The 18,606-nt window shown below is 38.0% G+C and overlaps 1 protein-coding gene across 1 annotated transcript in view; it reads right to left on the minus strand.

Moving 5' to 3' along the window:
* Nucleotides 1-4,474: 4,474 nt before the first annotated feature.
* The window catches only part of LOC139735008 (ras-related protein Rac2-like), a 62,999-nt gene continuing 48,867 nt past the window's right edge, over nt 4,475-18,606 (minus strand). Inside the window, exons 3-8 of the mRNA XM_071645782.1 lie at nt 14,910-14,941; nt 13,083-13,218; nt 11,986-12,100; nt 9,742-9,859; nt 6,559-6,719; nt 4,475-4,684 (exon numbers count right to left, since the gene is read on the minus strand). Of these exons, the coding sequence (XP_071501883.1) occupies nt 4,604-4,684; nt 6,559-6,719; nt 9,742-9,859; nt 11,986-12,100; nt 13,083-13,218; nt 14,910-14,922 (624 nt within the window). The 5' untranslated portion in view covers nt 14,923-14,941 and the 3' untranslated portion in view covers nt 4,475-4,603. The remainder of the gene's footprint in view (nt 4,685-6,558; nt 6,720-9,741; nt 9,860-11,985; nt 12,101-13,082; nt 13,219-14,909; nt 14,942-18,606) is intronic.

The raw sequence follows: 18,606 nt of genomic DNA on the forward strand, positions 1-18,606 counted from the left end.
CTTGAAATGATGGGGGGAGGGGGGGAGGTGGAACCCTATCCCCCGCCACCCTCGCTGTGACTTCACAGGGGGTGGTACCCCAGTGCATCGTCCGGGCATCAAAGTTTAAGAATTCCTTCTACATTGTAGTGTACGCCATCCGTACCACCTGTACCTATCCTACGCAACATCCACCATGTAATGCACAATAACTGGATCACCTTCCTCATTTCACGAGGCAAACTGCGGTGAAACGGCTACCAAAAACAGGACAAGAACGGTTCCACATCTGCTCAAAGCCATGAGATCTCTGCTATTCTGCTATACAGTGTTTGCTATTCTGTTTTGCTATCACGTGAAACTCGGTTCATGAACAAGAGAAGGAGAAACGCGGATAATTCTCCAGATCTTCCTATCGTCAAAAAAAGAGGCACAGTTGTCAAACATTCAGAATACAATTATCCAAATCTCACATCCACGTGTTGTTCAGAATTTTTCGCTTTGCATATATGTACACAAAAGTGGTTTTAATTTACCCAAAGACAATACAGTGAACCATGGCAAATAAAAAAAAAAGAAAGAAAAATACACACACACAAGAAAAAAAAAGGAGCTAGTAATACAATGAAATTACAGAGTAGTCGGAATACGAAATATGCTTGTCTGTACACCAATGGATTACATAGAAGAAAGGTGTTAATTGACCTCGGTTAGAGTGTTTGGCAACTAGAGGGAGACTGGTTGGAAATGAGATTCTTCTGCAATGTATGAGGGGGAGGGGGGTGGGGAGGAGGGCTGGTGCTATCAACAGGATGCAAAGTCGCTGCAGAAATTACATACACCTCAAATTTTCAAAACTTTGCAGAGAGAGAGAGCATTACAATGCTTGCCTGAGTCAGAGATTGAAAACGGATTGGTGACTGCCCCAAGGTCATTGCACTTTTTCCACCACAAATGAACACACCGTGCACCCCTGAAAAAAAAAAAAAAAAAAAGTCCCTTTAATTTGTTTGATGTCAAAAACTTTCAACATTCCAGATGCCCAGAAAATTATTCTACACAGCTGGTATGAAAAAGTGCGTATATAACTAAGAAGGGGAAATGAGTTATATATTTTGCCGAAGACAGATATATACACAAAAACATATATACATATATGTATATTTCTTTATTGAGGTGTTTCCCCTTAATCTATAAAAATGTGAACCAGTTTTAAAATAACATCTTGTCCTCCCAGGTAACTGTTTCAGATTTTGGCATATCTATAATCACGCCTCTGTAAGACGTTTATTGGATTCTTTAAATCGTTAACATCAATGGTATCTAGCGATGCCCTACAAATTGGATTTGCTGCTTCAAAGCAGAGCAGAGTGTCACCTTATCTCCACAAGTAGAGGCAGTGTACTGGATACACAACTCAATGCGCTACCAGCCGATACAGTGAACGGTCCATGCTCTCCTTGGATCTCGTAATCCATTTCATACAATCTTTAGAAACTCGAATATTACCCATTCAAGATTTAATTTCATTAGAGTCGGCAATATTCATGTTTAGACTTAATAATAGTTTTCTCCCTGATGCATTCTCTGATTATTTTACCCTCAATAGTTCAATTCATGATTATAATACCAGAAATGCTCAGAGTATTCATCTCCCATTAAATCGCACATCTTGTTCGCAGTCATCAATATTTTACAAAGGTACTATTTTATGGAATAATTTGAATATAGTTTTCAGGATCAGTAAGACCGTAAGACAATTTAAAAGATTATTTAAACAACATCTTTTTGATGCAATCAAGTTACAAGTTGATGAATAGTTAAATATTGAGTTTTCTTCTTTTCTTCTTTACTTTCATATCTACACGTATCCGTTTTTTATTGATTCAAGTTGTAAATCTTATCGTATTTTGCATTCATGTTTGTTTCAATTCAGTTACAAACCAATGATTATAAATGATTACATATATTCACATCACGATATTTCTTAAGGGATCATTTTCAATAAGCCTTTGTGCTTCTCATGATTCCACCACTATCATATTTGACACCATGTATTTTTGTTTGTTTGTTTATCTGTCTGTTTGTTTTTAATTCAAAGTTTGTAAACCAATTATGAAAGTGGAAAATAAATGAAATGAAATGAAATGAAACAATATCTATTTCAGTCCATATTATTTCCTCCTCCTCCTAATTAAAGAGAGTGACATGGAGCCAGTTTCGATAGATCTTTATAAGCGCACTAAGCCCCAAAAGTGACCAGGAACAAACAAATTTAGGGAGCCATGTTTTACAACAGTGCAATCACCTAAAATGCAGTCCCACACATTGAGATTTGTGTAGCCCAGTGGTTTGTTGATATAATTGCATGGGACAATAATGGTGGGGGAGGGTGGAGAAGGGAAAGGATTAATTCAAGTATTTAAGGAAGAGAAGCTAAGCATGCCAATTTTCTTACCTTACAGGTTATTTATCAATTTATTATTATTTTTTTTTTCTGCCCACTGAGTCAGACGTATCGTCAATCTGAGCTCTGGGCAGAGTGCCCAGGGCCATGCTGATCATTAAAGGGATGCAGTCCTCACGAAATGTAAAAAAATATGTTGTTGTTGGTACCTCCAATGAACTACTTTCACCAAAAACAAACTTTCAAATCACCAAATAAGCTCGTACATTTTGGTTGAAAAAGTGTGACTCTGCATGGTGAATATGCTAATGAGCAAGTCTTGGCGGAGAGTCATACATCATCGATGCACAACTCTTTCCACCGGTGTTCTGCTCGTCATGCGTACGCTCCCTAGTTATTTATAAATACATGTTTACTATTTATTTTTATATTAATTGTATATATAAATAGGCTTGAAATATTTTGTTTGAAATAATAAAAGCACATATTGTCACATTTTATGAAAAAATCAGATATGATCATTTTGAACACTTAAATTGGTTTTCTGAGGCACGGCTGTCAACTTGAGAGTAGGGCATCAATGACGTTGCACCTTTTGGCAGGCTCTTACACGATCGCTTGCAGGAATTATTTTTTAAAAATCGCGTACGGAGACAATTTTTGATGTCCACGCGTATAAATTGGTGAAAGGTTATATTTTTTACTCTTCTTAATTATCAGTACAGTGAAAATCTCAGGACTGCTTCCCTTTAATTTGCAGTGCACCAAACAATTCAGCTTTGCTCCCTTCGCCAGTGGCCGTGCGCGGGGCTGCAGCTCCACAAAAATTGCAGTCTCCAGTGGTTGCGACACCAATCTCCCTGACAGCCATAGCCTCCAAACACTCATGCCCCCAGTTAGTAACGAGAAAAAAATTCTGCATAAATTTTAGTCAATCACAGATATGCATCAAATTGTTGAAATACGCGCAAAGCAACGTCACTCACTCAATGTTCACAGATAAATTGTCCTTGGAAAAAAAAAACAGAGAGAGAAAAAGAGGAAACTTTTGGAAGATTGTGCATATCAGGAACGTAGAAAAATCTTGATAAAAAAATCATTGACGTGTTTCCGACAGCACATCTGTCAAACAGTCGCAGTGCCGATGAAATGCAAATATACTGGGTTTGCATAGCCATCAACACTATCGACACTACATACTGGATTTTCTTTGGGCAAGTATTCATCTGTACCAGCTGTGTGATCGATTTACCAGAGTTCCGTATGTCTTCGTGAAAACATATTCAGATCCCTGCACGCTACAACCTGCAAGATCGGTGAAATGCAAAATAACTTACACCCGATGCATTACTTCAACTTTAAGGGACATAAGATATCACAGTCAAGTATTTCAAATAAATTATGTACAGTGATCAAAGAGAGGCTATATCCATAAAAAAAAGAGAGAAGAGATATTGAAAAAAAAAAATTTGAATATACAAAATGGTATTCTATACATACTTCTTACTACCATCACATAATGACACTTTGTGGATTAAAGTTATCTATTCACATTTTCAAGTTATGACCACATTTCTGAATTACCGGAACTTACAATATCTTCGGTAGTATTTCTTCCTCATAAGCAGTGCACAGAAATTGTAAATTGCTGGAATTTTCTTTCTTTCTTTCTTTTTTTTTCCCCCGCTGCTGTTCCTCCACGGGCGCTTGCAAGCATCCAAAGTCCCCACCATCGTAGCAACAGTTGCCATGACGTTTGACGACTTGAAATAAATGAAATGGATCGCAGCTTCTAACAGCTGAATTATCTTAGAATGATAAAACTGTACAGACTTTGGGCCAGTCGGCGGCGGCGGCGGCGGCGGCGGCAGCGGCGCCGGACTGGACTCTCAAACAATTTTGCAAACCTTCCTTTTGTTTTCTTTTTGCTTGGGGGGATTCAGCACGGTTTGGACAGCCCTTTCAAACACCTGGATATAAGTGAGAAAAGTAAGATGCGGAGAAAACAAGGGACAAAAAAAAAAAGAGAGAAGAATATATAGACTGTTGGGCAAATGTCTTTGAAAGTGTAGATCAGGAGTTAATATAATCTTCACCAAACCAGGACAAGAACACAGAGGGCACGGGTAAAAAGCAGCGGGGCGGAGATGAGAGTGGTGGTCACACAATCGGGACTGGCGGGAGGAGAGGAGGGCGACGCCCGCACGGCGCCGTGCTTCAAACAAGAGTGCATTTGTGAGTCCTACGGGGTTTTTGCTTGGGCGGGTCCAGAACAGTCATCACTGCTTTTTCAAAAACCTGCAAAATCAAATCAAACAGTGACATAACAGAAAAAACATTCAGGGAAACCAGGTACGCAAACTCAAATCTGATAAAAGCAAAGTTCAAACATAAAAACAGAAGATGGGACATACTATAATTTCTCCATCTTATGAAATTAACATGCTTCCAAATCTTTTTCTTGTAAATATCTACACTCGTTTTTTTTCTATGGTTTGCTGCTCAAAATGATACTCATACAAGACAATAAAGACATTTATAAAATGGTAGGTGGATGATATACAAAGCTTTATTCCATGCAAGTCATGGATGGTAAGCGAACATGCAGTGACATTTGTAAAAAGATGTTGCAATGAATATAGGACAAAGATGATACATAAAAAACATATCTTATCTCAGAAAGTCATGCAATAAGATGTCTACAATAAACAGATGGTCTTATCATAATATCTATACAGATAGCAGAACCTCAGAGAAAACTGGTTAAGGTGGAGAAACCCCTAACTTAGCAAGTTATCATTTTGTCTAAACAGAGCAGGAATGAAATTTTGTACACACTGAACAATGCTTTGTGAGCAACCATCACACAAAACAGCGTGCAAGTAATTATACCCTTTTGGTTTAACCCTACTTTGTCTGGGTTTTTGATTTAGGGGCTGCTCGTAAGGAGTTGGCTCATTTGCCCCAGCCTAAAGACTAAATAAATAGACACAAAATCAAATTACATTTAAAAACACTGCGTACACACAAAAGCTTGCTAAACATAACTTAAAACAGTCATAAAATTTCCAAGTGAAGGGGGGGGGGGGGAGGGGGGGGGGGGGGTGAAAAAGGAGGGACAGAAAATGTTGGAATCGAGGTAGACTTTATGGCCTACCAGGCATAACAAGGGAGATATCCACAACCAGGGGTACATTTCATGAAGTCATCACATATTACAAGTCTTCACATAAATCTCAGAATGGTCAAATTCGATCATACGTAGCTGTGTGAAACTTTCAAAGAGAAGTAAAATCCATTTCGTTAAGTCTTTCAAAAGTGTGTCTTATGAGCAAACTGTCTCTCATAAGACTTCCTTGAAACAGACCCCAGAGCCCAACATTAACTTTTCCAGTAAAATCACAAATTTTCACATTTTTACTTGCCCGAGAGCAAATGCACTTGCCCCAAAATAGTGCCAATGTCTTTATTGGCTTGAGGAGCTTCAGATTTTCGTATTGAAGTCAAAAAGTTTTCCTCCTCAGATCAGACAAGTCATTTTTAGCATATTTATACATAGTATTCACTTGCCCGAAACATAATTTTACTTTCCCCGTGAAAGTGATAATGTTGAGCCCTGTCTACAATGTCAGCAAAAATATGTCATTTGCATTCATTCATTCATGCGTAAAAAGGATTTGATTTCTTTTTTCTTGGGTGCTGCCCCAGTCCGGGATCTGGGAGTAAGATCCAATGCTATCTTTTTGAAGACAGATTGGGATATTTCAACATTAAAGGACCCTATAGCAGTGTAAATGCATGTTAACTCGTGCTGATTTATAACACCCCAATTATCGCATATGTGGCCAAAAGATATCTAAGTTTTTGGCATACATATCTGTTATTATAATTGTTGCATTATTTTTCTTAAGATTACTTGGATATGCCCACTAAAAAAGAAAGAAAGAAAACAACCCTTCCAAACCTAGATTCTGTTCATGACATCATCTGCCAATCACTAGTAAAGTACTAATATGATTAACAAAAGACATTGGAATGCATCATTCCCCTAGACAGAGCAGAACTTCCATGTTTCCAAGCAATGTCTTTTGTTCATCATATCATTACTATAGCAGCGATTGACGGATGATATAGGAGAAACTTTTTCCTGGTAGGTCGGTCCCAATACTCACTTCTTTAAGGCCTTTTTGCGTTAATGCCGAGCACTCCATGTAGGCTACTGCTCCCAGCTTCTTGGCCAGCTGGACCCCGTGCTCCTTCTTGAACGGCTGCTTGTCCTTTAACTTCTTCAGCTCCTCTGGCGTGGGGTTTTCCCGCAGGTCAATTTTGGTACCTTGGGGGGGGGGGGGGGGGGGGGGCAGAAGGAAACAAGAGGGGTAAGCGATGTAAAAAACAAAAACAACCAACAACAAAACACAACAAAACAAAACAAAACAAAACAAAACAAATCCAGTGTCATATGACAACAAAGTTATCTGTCCGGGAACAAAAATAATAATAATAATAATAATAATAATAATAATAATAATAATAATAATAATAATAATAATAATAATAATAATAATAATAATAATAATAATAATAATAATAATAATAATAATAATAATAATAATAATAATAATAATAATAATAATAATAATAATAATAATAATAATGATAATAATAATAATAATGGGTACATCTACACAAAGCAGAAATAAAATCTTCACTTTTGATCCGACTCAAATCTCAGCATTTTTTTTTGGGGGGGTTCTCAGAAATACTTCATTTGGGTGAAAAGCCGATTGATGCACCACTGCATATCTATCATCACTATTAGTCTTGCAATAAAGATACTGTGAAACATGATATATTCGCGGCATGAAATTTTCGCGAATTGGAGCCGACAGCCTTTTTCGTGGCATGAAATTTTCGCGAATTGCCACTGGCGTTCAATGCATGTAGTGTAGACAAAAACTTTCGCGTGCATTTTAATTTCGCGAATTTCGGCGCTTGCGAAATTCGCGAAATTAAAATGCACGCGAAAATTCCTCGTTTTACAGTAGTACACCATGGCAAATTTACCCTGTAAGAGTGAAAGTCTCTAGCAATCATACTTTTCTTTCAAGTAAGAAGAAATATAATGCTATATCTTAGAAGTATCTCTTGGTTTAAAAATTGAATTAACCTGAACTGGGAAGACATAGCAAAGATGTCTGATGAAATGTCATCGTGAGGCATAAATTAGGCCTTCAAATATTTTTTTCTTTCGCAGATGATCTTTATCAAAAATTATCAAGTGGGTTCAAGAATCTATGAAGTCTGATTGACGTTCACGAAAAATTATTATTTTTTTCTTAACAGCTATCTAAATGTCCATATCCATTTACTTTATGGAGCTGCATGCTGGGTAAGAATCTTCCAGTGCAATTTTTCCAATGAATTTGTGCAGGGAAATATGTTGGTAAATTCCTTCTTTGGAAATTTTTGAAGTCGATGTATGATTCAACATTGTCAAAATCAAGACTGGAAACCAGGGGCCCGTTTCATAAAACTTGTAATCAGTGACAACTGCCACATTTCTATGATAAATTTGCTCTCAGCCAATCAGATGCAAGGATTTTAGTAGCTAGTCACATCTATGACAACTTGTCACTGATGACAAATTTTGTGAAACGGGCCCCAAGTTTAATTAATTTTGCCACTGTACTCTTTTTACCATTTGTAAAACATACAATGCACAGGTATATGGATGTGAATTGTTGGAAGTGGATGCACTTATCAATTTTAAAAATGGCCTAAAGCTCACTTTGCTGCACATCACAGGTTTAAACCATTCCAAAATAATCTTGGAAACAGAAATTCTCACTGATCCACCAAAGCGTGTGCATCGTATGCACAATGCTGGCAGATAATTCAAATGGCTTATGTTCCTCGTCAGACAAAACTGCACAGATATCTTCCAGAGTGGGGTGCTTTATCGATTAATTCTGGGTCCATGGAGCAACATTTCAATCACATCCAAATATTGCTGCTCACTTTCTTTTTATTTATTTATTTATTATTATTATTATTTTTTTTTGGGGGGGGGGAGGGGGGAGATCTCTTTAATCACAACTCTACAACCAGAAATGTTCACATGCATGAAATTTTCGTAAATGCAAGCAAAAGTTCTTGTTGACACTATATGCACCGAATGCCAGTGGCAATTTGCGAAAATTTAATGTTGCGAAAAAGGCAGCCGGCTCCAATTCGCGAACATTTCATGCCTTGAATATGACTGGTTTTACAGTATAGGAAACACAACTGCGCATCTCATGCAGTGCTACTAGTGGTAGTAACAACAGACTAAACAAGGACACGTTTCTAGAGAAGTCTGGATGTGGAAGAGGTCATGTTTCAAGAATTCACTGAGATCAGTTTTGCATCTGTCTACTTTCTCTCTCATCAGGGAAATACAGGTCATCATCCTTGGACTCAAGTCTTGCATTTGTTTTCTCCCAACACCCAGGCAACAAGAGCCCTCATCCAAACACTTTAACACGAGAATGACATCCCTTCGTGGAAAAGCGCCGAGTGGTTTACAATCCTGTTAAACGACAAGGACCCCCGAGGAGAGGATAGAAGAGGGGCTGTTCTCGAGCATGAAACCTCTCGAGCCGCTACAAAACTGCTTCATTTCACTTTCAGGCGTTCTACTGCTGGCTGTAAAATGAAGAGCGAGTTTCAGAAGGCACGCTCTGAAAGCACACGGCTAGCAGGGAGATGCACAGAAACGTGACTCTCAATCCCGCCATTAAGTTGTGGTGCAGAAATCGCTCAAGAGAAACTACCTTGAATCTAGTCTCACTCTGAATATATTCCTACAGGATTTTGATATTTGAATACCACTGACTGGACTTTGTATACTCTCTTAGTTCAGAGGAACATTTTTTTTTGCTCCTCGTCACAAAGTTGTGAGACCTTTGAGTTAGAATTTGACATTAGCTCACTAACTTGAATGTTTGTGGTAAACTAAAAAGGGAGGAGGGGGCGGGGAAGAGGCGTGCAAAGACAATTCAAATTTTGGCCCTTCTCTTTGACCTTCACAGTATGGTCCTGCTCAAGCTCCGTTCCCTTGAAGATGGTCGATCTGACCGACCCATCTGACCGACCCATCAGACAATCAGACTGCTGCATCCCCATGTCTCATCTACAAGCTGAAAAGTTAGAATGTCGACATGAACTCATGAACGTTTGTGGTAAACTGAACGAGAGAGGAGCAGGCGGTGAAGAGGCATGCAGAGACGATTCAAATTTTGGCCCTTCCCTTTGACCTTCACGTTAGGACCCTGCTCAAGGACTATCACCTTCCCGGCGTCTCATCTACTACTCACCGACTAGGATGAATGGGACGCCCTGTGCGTGGTGCTGCAGCTCCGGTATCCATTTCGTGGAGACGTTGGATTCTGACGGATGACTGGTTATACTGTAACATACAAGGAATATATCTGTCTGCACAGGGAGAAAGAAATGTGAGGAGAGAGGAAATTGGAAAAAGAACACAATCAGACATATTAATTTTGTTTTTCTGCATGACTAAATCAAAAAAATATTGACAGTTTAATATCCTTATGGCAGTATACGAGTTGTATTTCACAATACTTTTGTTTTCCAGAATTTTGCAAGTGGGTTGATATTTGTAAAATTAGCAACTCATGAAAATAGTGCCTTCCATAGCACACATGTCAGTTCAATTCAATTCAGTTCAATTCAATTCAAACTGTATTTTCACTTTTTTTTCAACAGAATGTACAAAGAATTATGTGAAATTTGACATATCGTCTGTAAGGGTCAGAAATCACTAACCTTTCTTTTATAAAGGGATAATGCTCATTTCTAATTTGTAACTGTGAGTCTTGATCACGAATTAAACCACTCTCAAAATTGCCATAAGAGTCCTAATTGGCAAAATATTACATTTGAGTTAATATCTGAAGATAACAATAGATGGAACACATCACAGTGATGGCGGAGACGTAAACTGAGTGTGCTCTGAAGATGGTAAGACACTGTAGTAGAATTTGAACAATATCAACACTTGCTACTTACTTTGATAGCTCTTTTATTCTATATTTTGTTTTGCTCAAATCAGTCACAAAAGAGCTACGATGACATATAAAAATAATATGATAAAAGTGGGGAGAGAAATGCAAGCACATTGAGGACTGTGTCTCCTTTGATACCCCATTATTCCTCGAAATGTGAATACGACCATACCTCTTCCACCTCCATAGCAAAAATGGGTGTGACTACACATCATTGTATTTATTGACTCCTGACTAAATGACTGTTATTGAAGTGGTGTTCTGCGTGATGTAAAGATAGCACAGCACACTGCAAACAAGACGTGTGCAGTCTACCAATTAAATGCCACGCCCAGTTTGTTTGTTTGCTTGTTTTTTGAGGGAGTCTGTATTTGTGGAAAACCGCTTTGAAGGCATATCATGTCTGAAAACAAATAAAATGGCCCAAAGTTGCATTAAGCCCTGGGGAGGTTTACCAGATTGGCGAAAGTTTCTCTTTTGTGGACTTGTTTGTTTGTTTGTTCATTTCCATCTGAGAAGATGGCTGGATAGCCCATATTCAGCTACCTTAAGCTGGTCTTCCATGGGGTCCAGTTGGATGTAAGGTGGGACCACTTCATCGGGTTAAACACCCAGTGACACGACATTTGCTCCTGCGACAATTGCTCCGGTCTTATTTTCTCCAAGGACTTAGGGGTAGGGTTAGGGTTGTGATCGGGTTTTAGGTTTAGTTTGATGTGAGGATTAGGATTAGGGTTAGGGTTATATTTGTGGGTAGAATTTATGTTTGGATAAGCGTGCAGATATTTCATGAGAGCAACTGTCGCGGGAGCAAATGTCATGGAACCTAAACACCCTGCTCTTTGCGAGCAGGCAAACTTGATCCCAGCTGCAGTTTCTGCTTAAAGTATGTTCCAACAATACAAATATATTCTTAGTTATATATATGGCCTCACAGAAAATGATCTCTACGGACTTACAGACAGACCTACCCCAAATTGTAGTTTGTGATTAGAGTGTATTGAGACTCAGCACATGTATTCATACTGCCCTACAGAAAAAGATGATTAGACTCATATACAGAAATACTTAACCCCTTTGACCCTTAATTTGAGTGTTTTCCGACAGTATGAATATATCATTCATCATGAAAATTATATTGATTTATTTCATTACAAGAAAAGAATGGAGTTTGGCATCTTTACTGTTGCAATGTTTGTATGCTTTGATCTGAAGGGTATATTCTATTTTCAGAAGCCTCTGGCTTTCTCTGGATTGTATATTGTTACATTTTGTTAACATTTTATACTGCATATCCAAATGATTTTTATCACAGAATAAATGTATGAATTCAAATGAATTGAATTGAACGCCCTCATGCCCATTAAAAATGTTCTCAAATAAATTAGCTACGATCGCTTTATTGGAAAGCTGCTTCCATCTGGACCAACAGAACTGACTAAGTGGACGTCATGTGGGAAGCGCAGGCCACCAGAGAAATGGAGAAAGTGGCTGGACCAACAGAGACTACTCCTCCACCCGGCCCTACTGTACCTGTGGGTACGAGAGTGGTCGCAGTCTGTCGTAGTCTTCCTGCCCAGCAGTATCCCATAATCCTAGGTTCACCTTCTGGTCATTGACTGTCATCAGCTGGGAGAAATTGTCAAACCTGGACAAGCGGTATGGGGGTGGGGAGAGGGGGAACGGGGGAGGGAGAGTGAAGAAGGAGATAGGTATCAAATGGGATCTCAGTACGAAGATTAAGGGTCATCACTGTAGCAATCAAAATGCCATACTTAATACTGCAGCTAGACTCTCATTTGAAAACTCAATTGGACCAGTGAAATTACTTTATTGCACTGGCATAAACCATCTAGGATAGCCAATTATAGTAAACAGAAGTGCACATGGTTGCACTATGCTATTGAGTGGAATCAGTAGCTGGCAGTACAGTGAATATATTTTGCTATGCATTGGGCACAGCTCTTTAACGCAAAAACACAAGCCTGGGCTATGAGTATGATGTTGCATTGAGAAAATTGCTTGCTTACACAATGATAACTTGTTGTACACTGATGATTAAACATTTATATGGCAACTTTCCACAGAATAAGTGTTAAAATCCACATATCCATACAATTATACTCACTGTTTCCAATGTTATCCTCATCAAGTTACTATGGCAATATCTGCTGCTAAATTTGGTGAATTCGTACCTCAACTTGACACTAACTGCATCAATTCTACCATGTATATTCTTCCCATGCAGATGAGATACAAGATTTACTGATCTCAGTCTTACATTCATTCCAATTAGGGTTTATACAATTTCATGAAATTCCTATGCTGTTGATGAGGAATATTCCATTTGACCAAAGGGGTGCTGACTCGACAACTCATCTTTGGCGACTGACAGAATGCTGTTTTTCAAAATCACGAAATCATCATTTTGTCAATCAGTTGCATTAAGAATGCTGTTAACAACACTACAAAGAGCACACATGGTTCAAGAATTGGGATGCATTATATCATTTTTCGTACATTGTTATCTTCTTGTGCATGGACTGGGTATGGTAGTCAATTGTTTGTCGCATCTGAGGGAACGTGGCCGAAACACTACACGATATATCTTGGATGGGACTGAGACTTACACTGTGGGTATATACTCTTTGGGGAATGCATTGCGCGTGTACGACCAGAGCATGCAGGTCTTGCCGACGGCTCCATCCCCGACTACTACCAGCTTGACTGCCCTCGCATTGGAGCAGTTCAGCCCCTCTCCGTTACCTAGGCAACCAGGACAAACACAGGATGAGAAGAAAACAAAAGTGTAGAGGATTTAGAACTCTGTAAAGATTTGTGAAAATTGCCTTTGTCATTGTGTCTCTAACATCAATTTTGTCATTAATGTGATCTCGGGTATACAATACGTACTAATACATGATGTATGTAACTTCCATATGACCTCTGCTGGATACAAAGTTAGAGTTGAAATCAAACACAACTTGACTTTTGGTCCATTATAATCCAACATCAGGGACTCTAATTTCATTGTACATTCATGCAACAGAACTCTGACACGGTGACAAGCTATAACAATGCATTTTAATTTCTTCATATATAATACAAATATCTTCGACATACAATTAAAGTAGCTTTTCACCTTTTGGGAGAACTTTCTTTTTTCTTCGTTGAGTGTTATGTTACATTAAAAGGCAATTATCTAATAGGTTACAATGAGACTATCATTAATTATGATGTATTGGTACACTATACATAACATCATTCATTACCTCCATGGGCTCTATATGGTATTAATGCCTTTCTGGTTCTCAACTAAAGCCACATTCTCATTCTACTTGTTCAAAACTGGCATGTCAATTCCAAAAAAAAAATGTCAAATTCGTTTTTTTAATATTCTTTTCTTTGATTCATTTAAACAGAAGCAACTCCCTCCAAAAGATACATTGATTTTTTATTTTATTTTTTTTTTTTTAGGTGGTCTAGACTGCAATTGTCTTTTTTGAAGAGCAATATTCCTGAAATGGGTCATCCCATTTCACATTTTAATCAGACCTTCGTCTTAATGTGCTGGGATGCACCAATCACAATGTTAGTCTCAGAAGGTCCACTTTAGAACAAACACCCATCTAACAGAGAAGTATACAAGGTGGACCATGCACAACTGAATGGAGTTTGAGCCTCTCACCATGCTAACTTTCAGGAAAAGATATAATCTCTTAGGAGTTATATGTTTATTAAACCAACAGGTGCTTTTGAGGAAATACCATATCTGTTCCTCCGATGTGTACCACTTTAAATGCCAGACAGACACCTTTTTGCCAAACATACATGTGCAGACTTTAAAACAATAGCATTGCAAGACAGTCATACAGTGTACGCTGTAGACTCTTCCCACACACTACAATGCTAAAGTAAACATGAAACCAAAAGAGTTAAAGCACACCATGATAAGCCTCAGGGGAAACCAAATCAAAACACAGCAAATAAAGCTGTGCTTGCATTCTTTTCTCTCTTTTTTTTTTTCTTGTTTTAAGTCCTTTAAAGGGATGGTATAGTATTGATTGAGTTGAGAATTCAGCTTTTAACTTATTTTGCCAGATACTTAAAAACCACTTCATGAATGCTGAAAAGCATATTCAAAGTTTATTTGGTGAAAATTGGTTTTGAAATGGCCAAGATATCAAAAAACAAAGTAAAACAAAGTGGTCCTAATAAAAGGTGGGTCCCACCTTTTATTAAGATGGCTTTATTTTGGCTATCTCAGCTATTTAAAAACTGATTTTCATCAAATAGAATTTGAATTCCTTTTAGAATTATTTGCTCCCTAAGAGGTTTCTCATTGTGTAAAAATATCATCATAAAATAAATGTTAGAAACATCAAGTCCCATCTCAACCGAAACTGTAACATCCCTTTAAACTTAGAAAGCTCTTGTAGAGCTGATCATTTTCTTACCTCCTGTTTCCATAAAAGCTGTGTCCTAGTACCTGGATATTGTTGAAAAAGAAATAGAAAGAGAGAGAGAAAACATGATCATTAGGAAGAAACAAAGTGATGTCATAGTTTCTAATGTTAGAAACACACTTCAAAGAATGATAAAGAACATGTGTCATACACGGTCAGCAGCGTGTGATGTGGATCGGCTTTAATCCTGTACTATGAGATTGCGTCACAACATACACAATGAAGTCCTGAAGCTATATATAATTTTTGTAAAGCCTTCTTTGCAGCAAGCTTGTTGCCACAGTAACTAAGTGTCAAAATTTACATGGTAGCCAGTGGATACTTCAACTCAGTGGGAACATATGCCTCAGTACATTTTGTTTTTTTGGAGAAACAGAGCTTACACTCCAAGCATGCAACTACTCTTGGATAGATTAAAAGATGTCATATTTGGGCCATTACCAGTACAAATGAAATATTCATTGTACGTATTCCATGTCTTTTTCTTGTGAAATATCCCCATTCCAAATCTCCATCACAGACAAACAGACAAACAAACACACAAACAAACAACTCTCTTTCTGTCTCTCTAAAGATAGACAGACTTACAGACAGATAAGACAGACAAACAGATAGATGGATAGATACACAGATAGATAGATAGATAGATAGACAAACAGATAGATAGATAAATAGATAGACAGACAGACAGACAGATAGATAGATAGATAGATAGACAGACAGATAGATAGATAGATAGATAGATAGATAGATAAATAGATAGATAGATAGATAGATAGATAAATAGATAGATAGATAGACAGATAGATAGATAAATAGATAGATAGACAGACAGACAGATAGATAAATAGATAGATAGATAGATAGACAGATAGATAGATAGATAAATAGATAGATAGATAGACCAATAGATAAATAGATAGATAGATAGATAGATAGATAGATAGATAGATAGACAGACAGAGAGATAAGATAAATGAAGATAGGCTATGACAGTTCGTAGACAAGTGTTTCTGGTTTTCCTAAGTGGCAGACCTCTGCAGATTGCTAAGCACACAGACCTACTTCAAGACAAGTCACATGATCACTGGGGTCTGATGTCATAGCTCCTAACAGTGACAGACGGCATGGGACTGTCCCATATCTCCGGCCGCTCGACTCGACACACGGCAACGGTGAGAAAGTTTTCCCCGTGTTTTTCTCGCATTCCACGTACGCCCAATCGCGAGTCACATTTCATCCAGGCCTGCTCCTTTTGTTTCGGGGGACCTGGCACTCGAGCGCAACTTGATCTCTTCCCTCTCTTCCTCTCTCACTTTCTACTGCATCCTCTCCCAACCCCTTTCTCTTTAAATTCAATTCCCCGGCGAGTAGGTTTCGGTATCAATTTTGCGCCTTCGCACACATGTGACTTGAGCGGACACCCACTGTGCATGGAATGACAACCGATACGTTGAAACACAGGCCACTTCCACGCCTAGTTACTACACAAAGGAACAAGCAAAGATCACAGTCGAATGTCAAAACATACAATACCAACAGCCCTGTATGCTCAGAGCATTGTGGTAAATGTTATTACGTCTCACAATTTATTGCATATGTCACAAGAAAGCCCTTTGTCACTGACTAGATTCTCCTATTCTACAGTGCGAGGAAGAGACATTCAGAATATATGCATGAGTACATTTCCCTCTCTATTCATTCTTTTCACTAGCTAACATCTAGTATTATACGCAAAGGCACACAGTATGCCTCACTTAACCTACATGCACTTAGTTCTCAGGTTTAGGCCTGACCAGGTACATAAGCATTGGAAGAAGACAAATGTTCATCCCACAAAATGAAAACGAAACAAGCCTGTATTGGAGGGATACATTTATCAGTAGTATTGATATTATCAGGCCACACGTTCGCCTGTAGTGTTGTATCTTGAGGACTCTAGAGAGTGAAATTTGCTAAGATATCAGGGTAGCTGTTTTTCGCACTTTAGTACCTATAATAAAGTGGGCGGCAGCTCTGTTTACTATGCTCTATCTCCTGAATCGGTGTCTGCTGCAGCGAAAAAGGGTTTCTGCTTCCGTCATTTGGGACAAACAAACCTCAAGAACACTTGCTTTAATATCAATACGTGTGTGTATGTGTGTGTATTTGTAAATCATGCCGCATTGAGGTACGTTGCAAGGCATAAATCTCCGTGCTTTGAGAGATGATCTTGCGCATGAAATCAGTGCAACTTGATATCATTTTCCAGCTCTGCCTGTAATGTTCCTGGTTACTGTCAGGTATAATCCGGTGCATTATATGCACTGCATACAGAAAAGCAACAGATACAGTCTGGAAGAGAGCAATTCACTCATTGAATCTTGGGGTAATTTTGCTGGAGAAGTCATCATCTTTGCATCAAAAAGCTGGCAACTCTGAAATTTACAGCAGAATTATTATCAAATTTACAACCCTGACTTTTGCTATGGAAATTATCATTTTGTAATCATTAAAAATTGGCAACTCTGAATATTGCTGCAGAAATATTATGTCATTAAATTGGCAACTCTGAAATTTGCTGCAGAAATAATCATTGTGTTATTAGATTGACAACTCTTGATTTTTGCTCCAGATATAATCATCTTGTCATTAAATTGGCAACTCTGAATTTTGCTGCAGAAATTATCATCTTGTCATTAAATTGGCAACTCTGAATTTTCTTGCAGAAATATTCATCTTGTTATTAAATTGGCAACTCTGAATTTAACTGGAGAAATAATCTTGTCATCAAATTAACAACTCTGGATTTTGCTGCTGAAATAGTCATCTTGTCATTGAAATGGCAACTCTGAATTTCCTTGCAGAAATAATCATCTTGTCATTAGATTGGCAACTCTGAATTTTACTGCATGTCTTACACTACTCAGAAAAAAAAAAATTTGCAAACTTCAGTCAGCAATACAGACTTTAAATTCTTAAAATGCAGAGCAAATACAAGGAGCAATTATGAATTTAGTAACACATTATAGGGGTTTAAACATAGGGTGGTCCACAACTTGAAATTTGAGCACGTTGCAATATGTGAATGTGTGAATATTGCGGAAGTTGTATGGTGCGCGGAGAGCACATCATGAGTGCATGCAATATTTCACAACTGATTTCCCACTGTGCTTCTTACATTCGCTGTTCAGTCTCATGTTTTGGGCACAAATTTTCTGAGTAGTTTGACGTTTCTCAAGTTTTGGACGTATGTTTTTTTTTTTCCACATGTTTGATTACATTTTATTTTGTGCATGTTGCCAATTCTTGAGGATGTTGCATAGCATGTTGCTGGCTTTTGAGCATGTTGCACAAGAATGTGAGCATGTTGCAGTAATATACTCAAACTCTCCCTCTTAATCTAAACATGATGCAAATGTGATAGACAAACAAACTCATTAATATCATCGACCAAGTCCAAACAAACATCATACTCATTAAAGAGAATGGCCTATGTGTTCAATGATCAGAGGAAAAAAAAAGACAGAAAAAGAGAAAGGAATCACTGACGTACAGGTTCACATAAAATTGGTATCAACATTAATGACGTCTAGTTTGTATTATGACTTACAGTATATTTGTATTACAAAACAAACTATAGGAAGACTTTTATTATTTTTCTTCTTGTTCTCGGAACTGATGCATACAAGCTGTCATCTTAATGCTA

Source organism: Diadema antillarum, unplaced genomic scaffold, assembly GCF_040938485.1.
Source record: "Diadema antillarum isolate AM-2024a unplaced genomic scaffold, OU_Dant_1.0 seq00000561_RagTag, whole genome shotgun sequence".
NCBI classification, from domain to species: Eukaryota; Metazoa; Echinodermata; class Echinoidea; order Diadematoida; family Diadematidae; genus Diadema; species Diadema antillarum.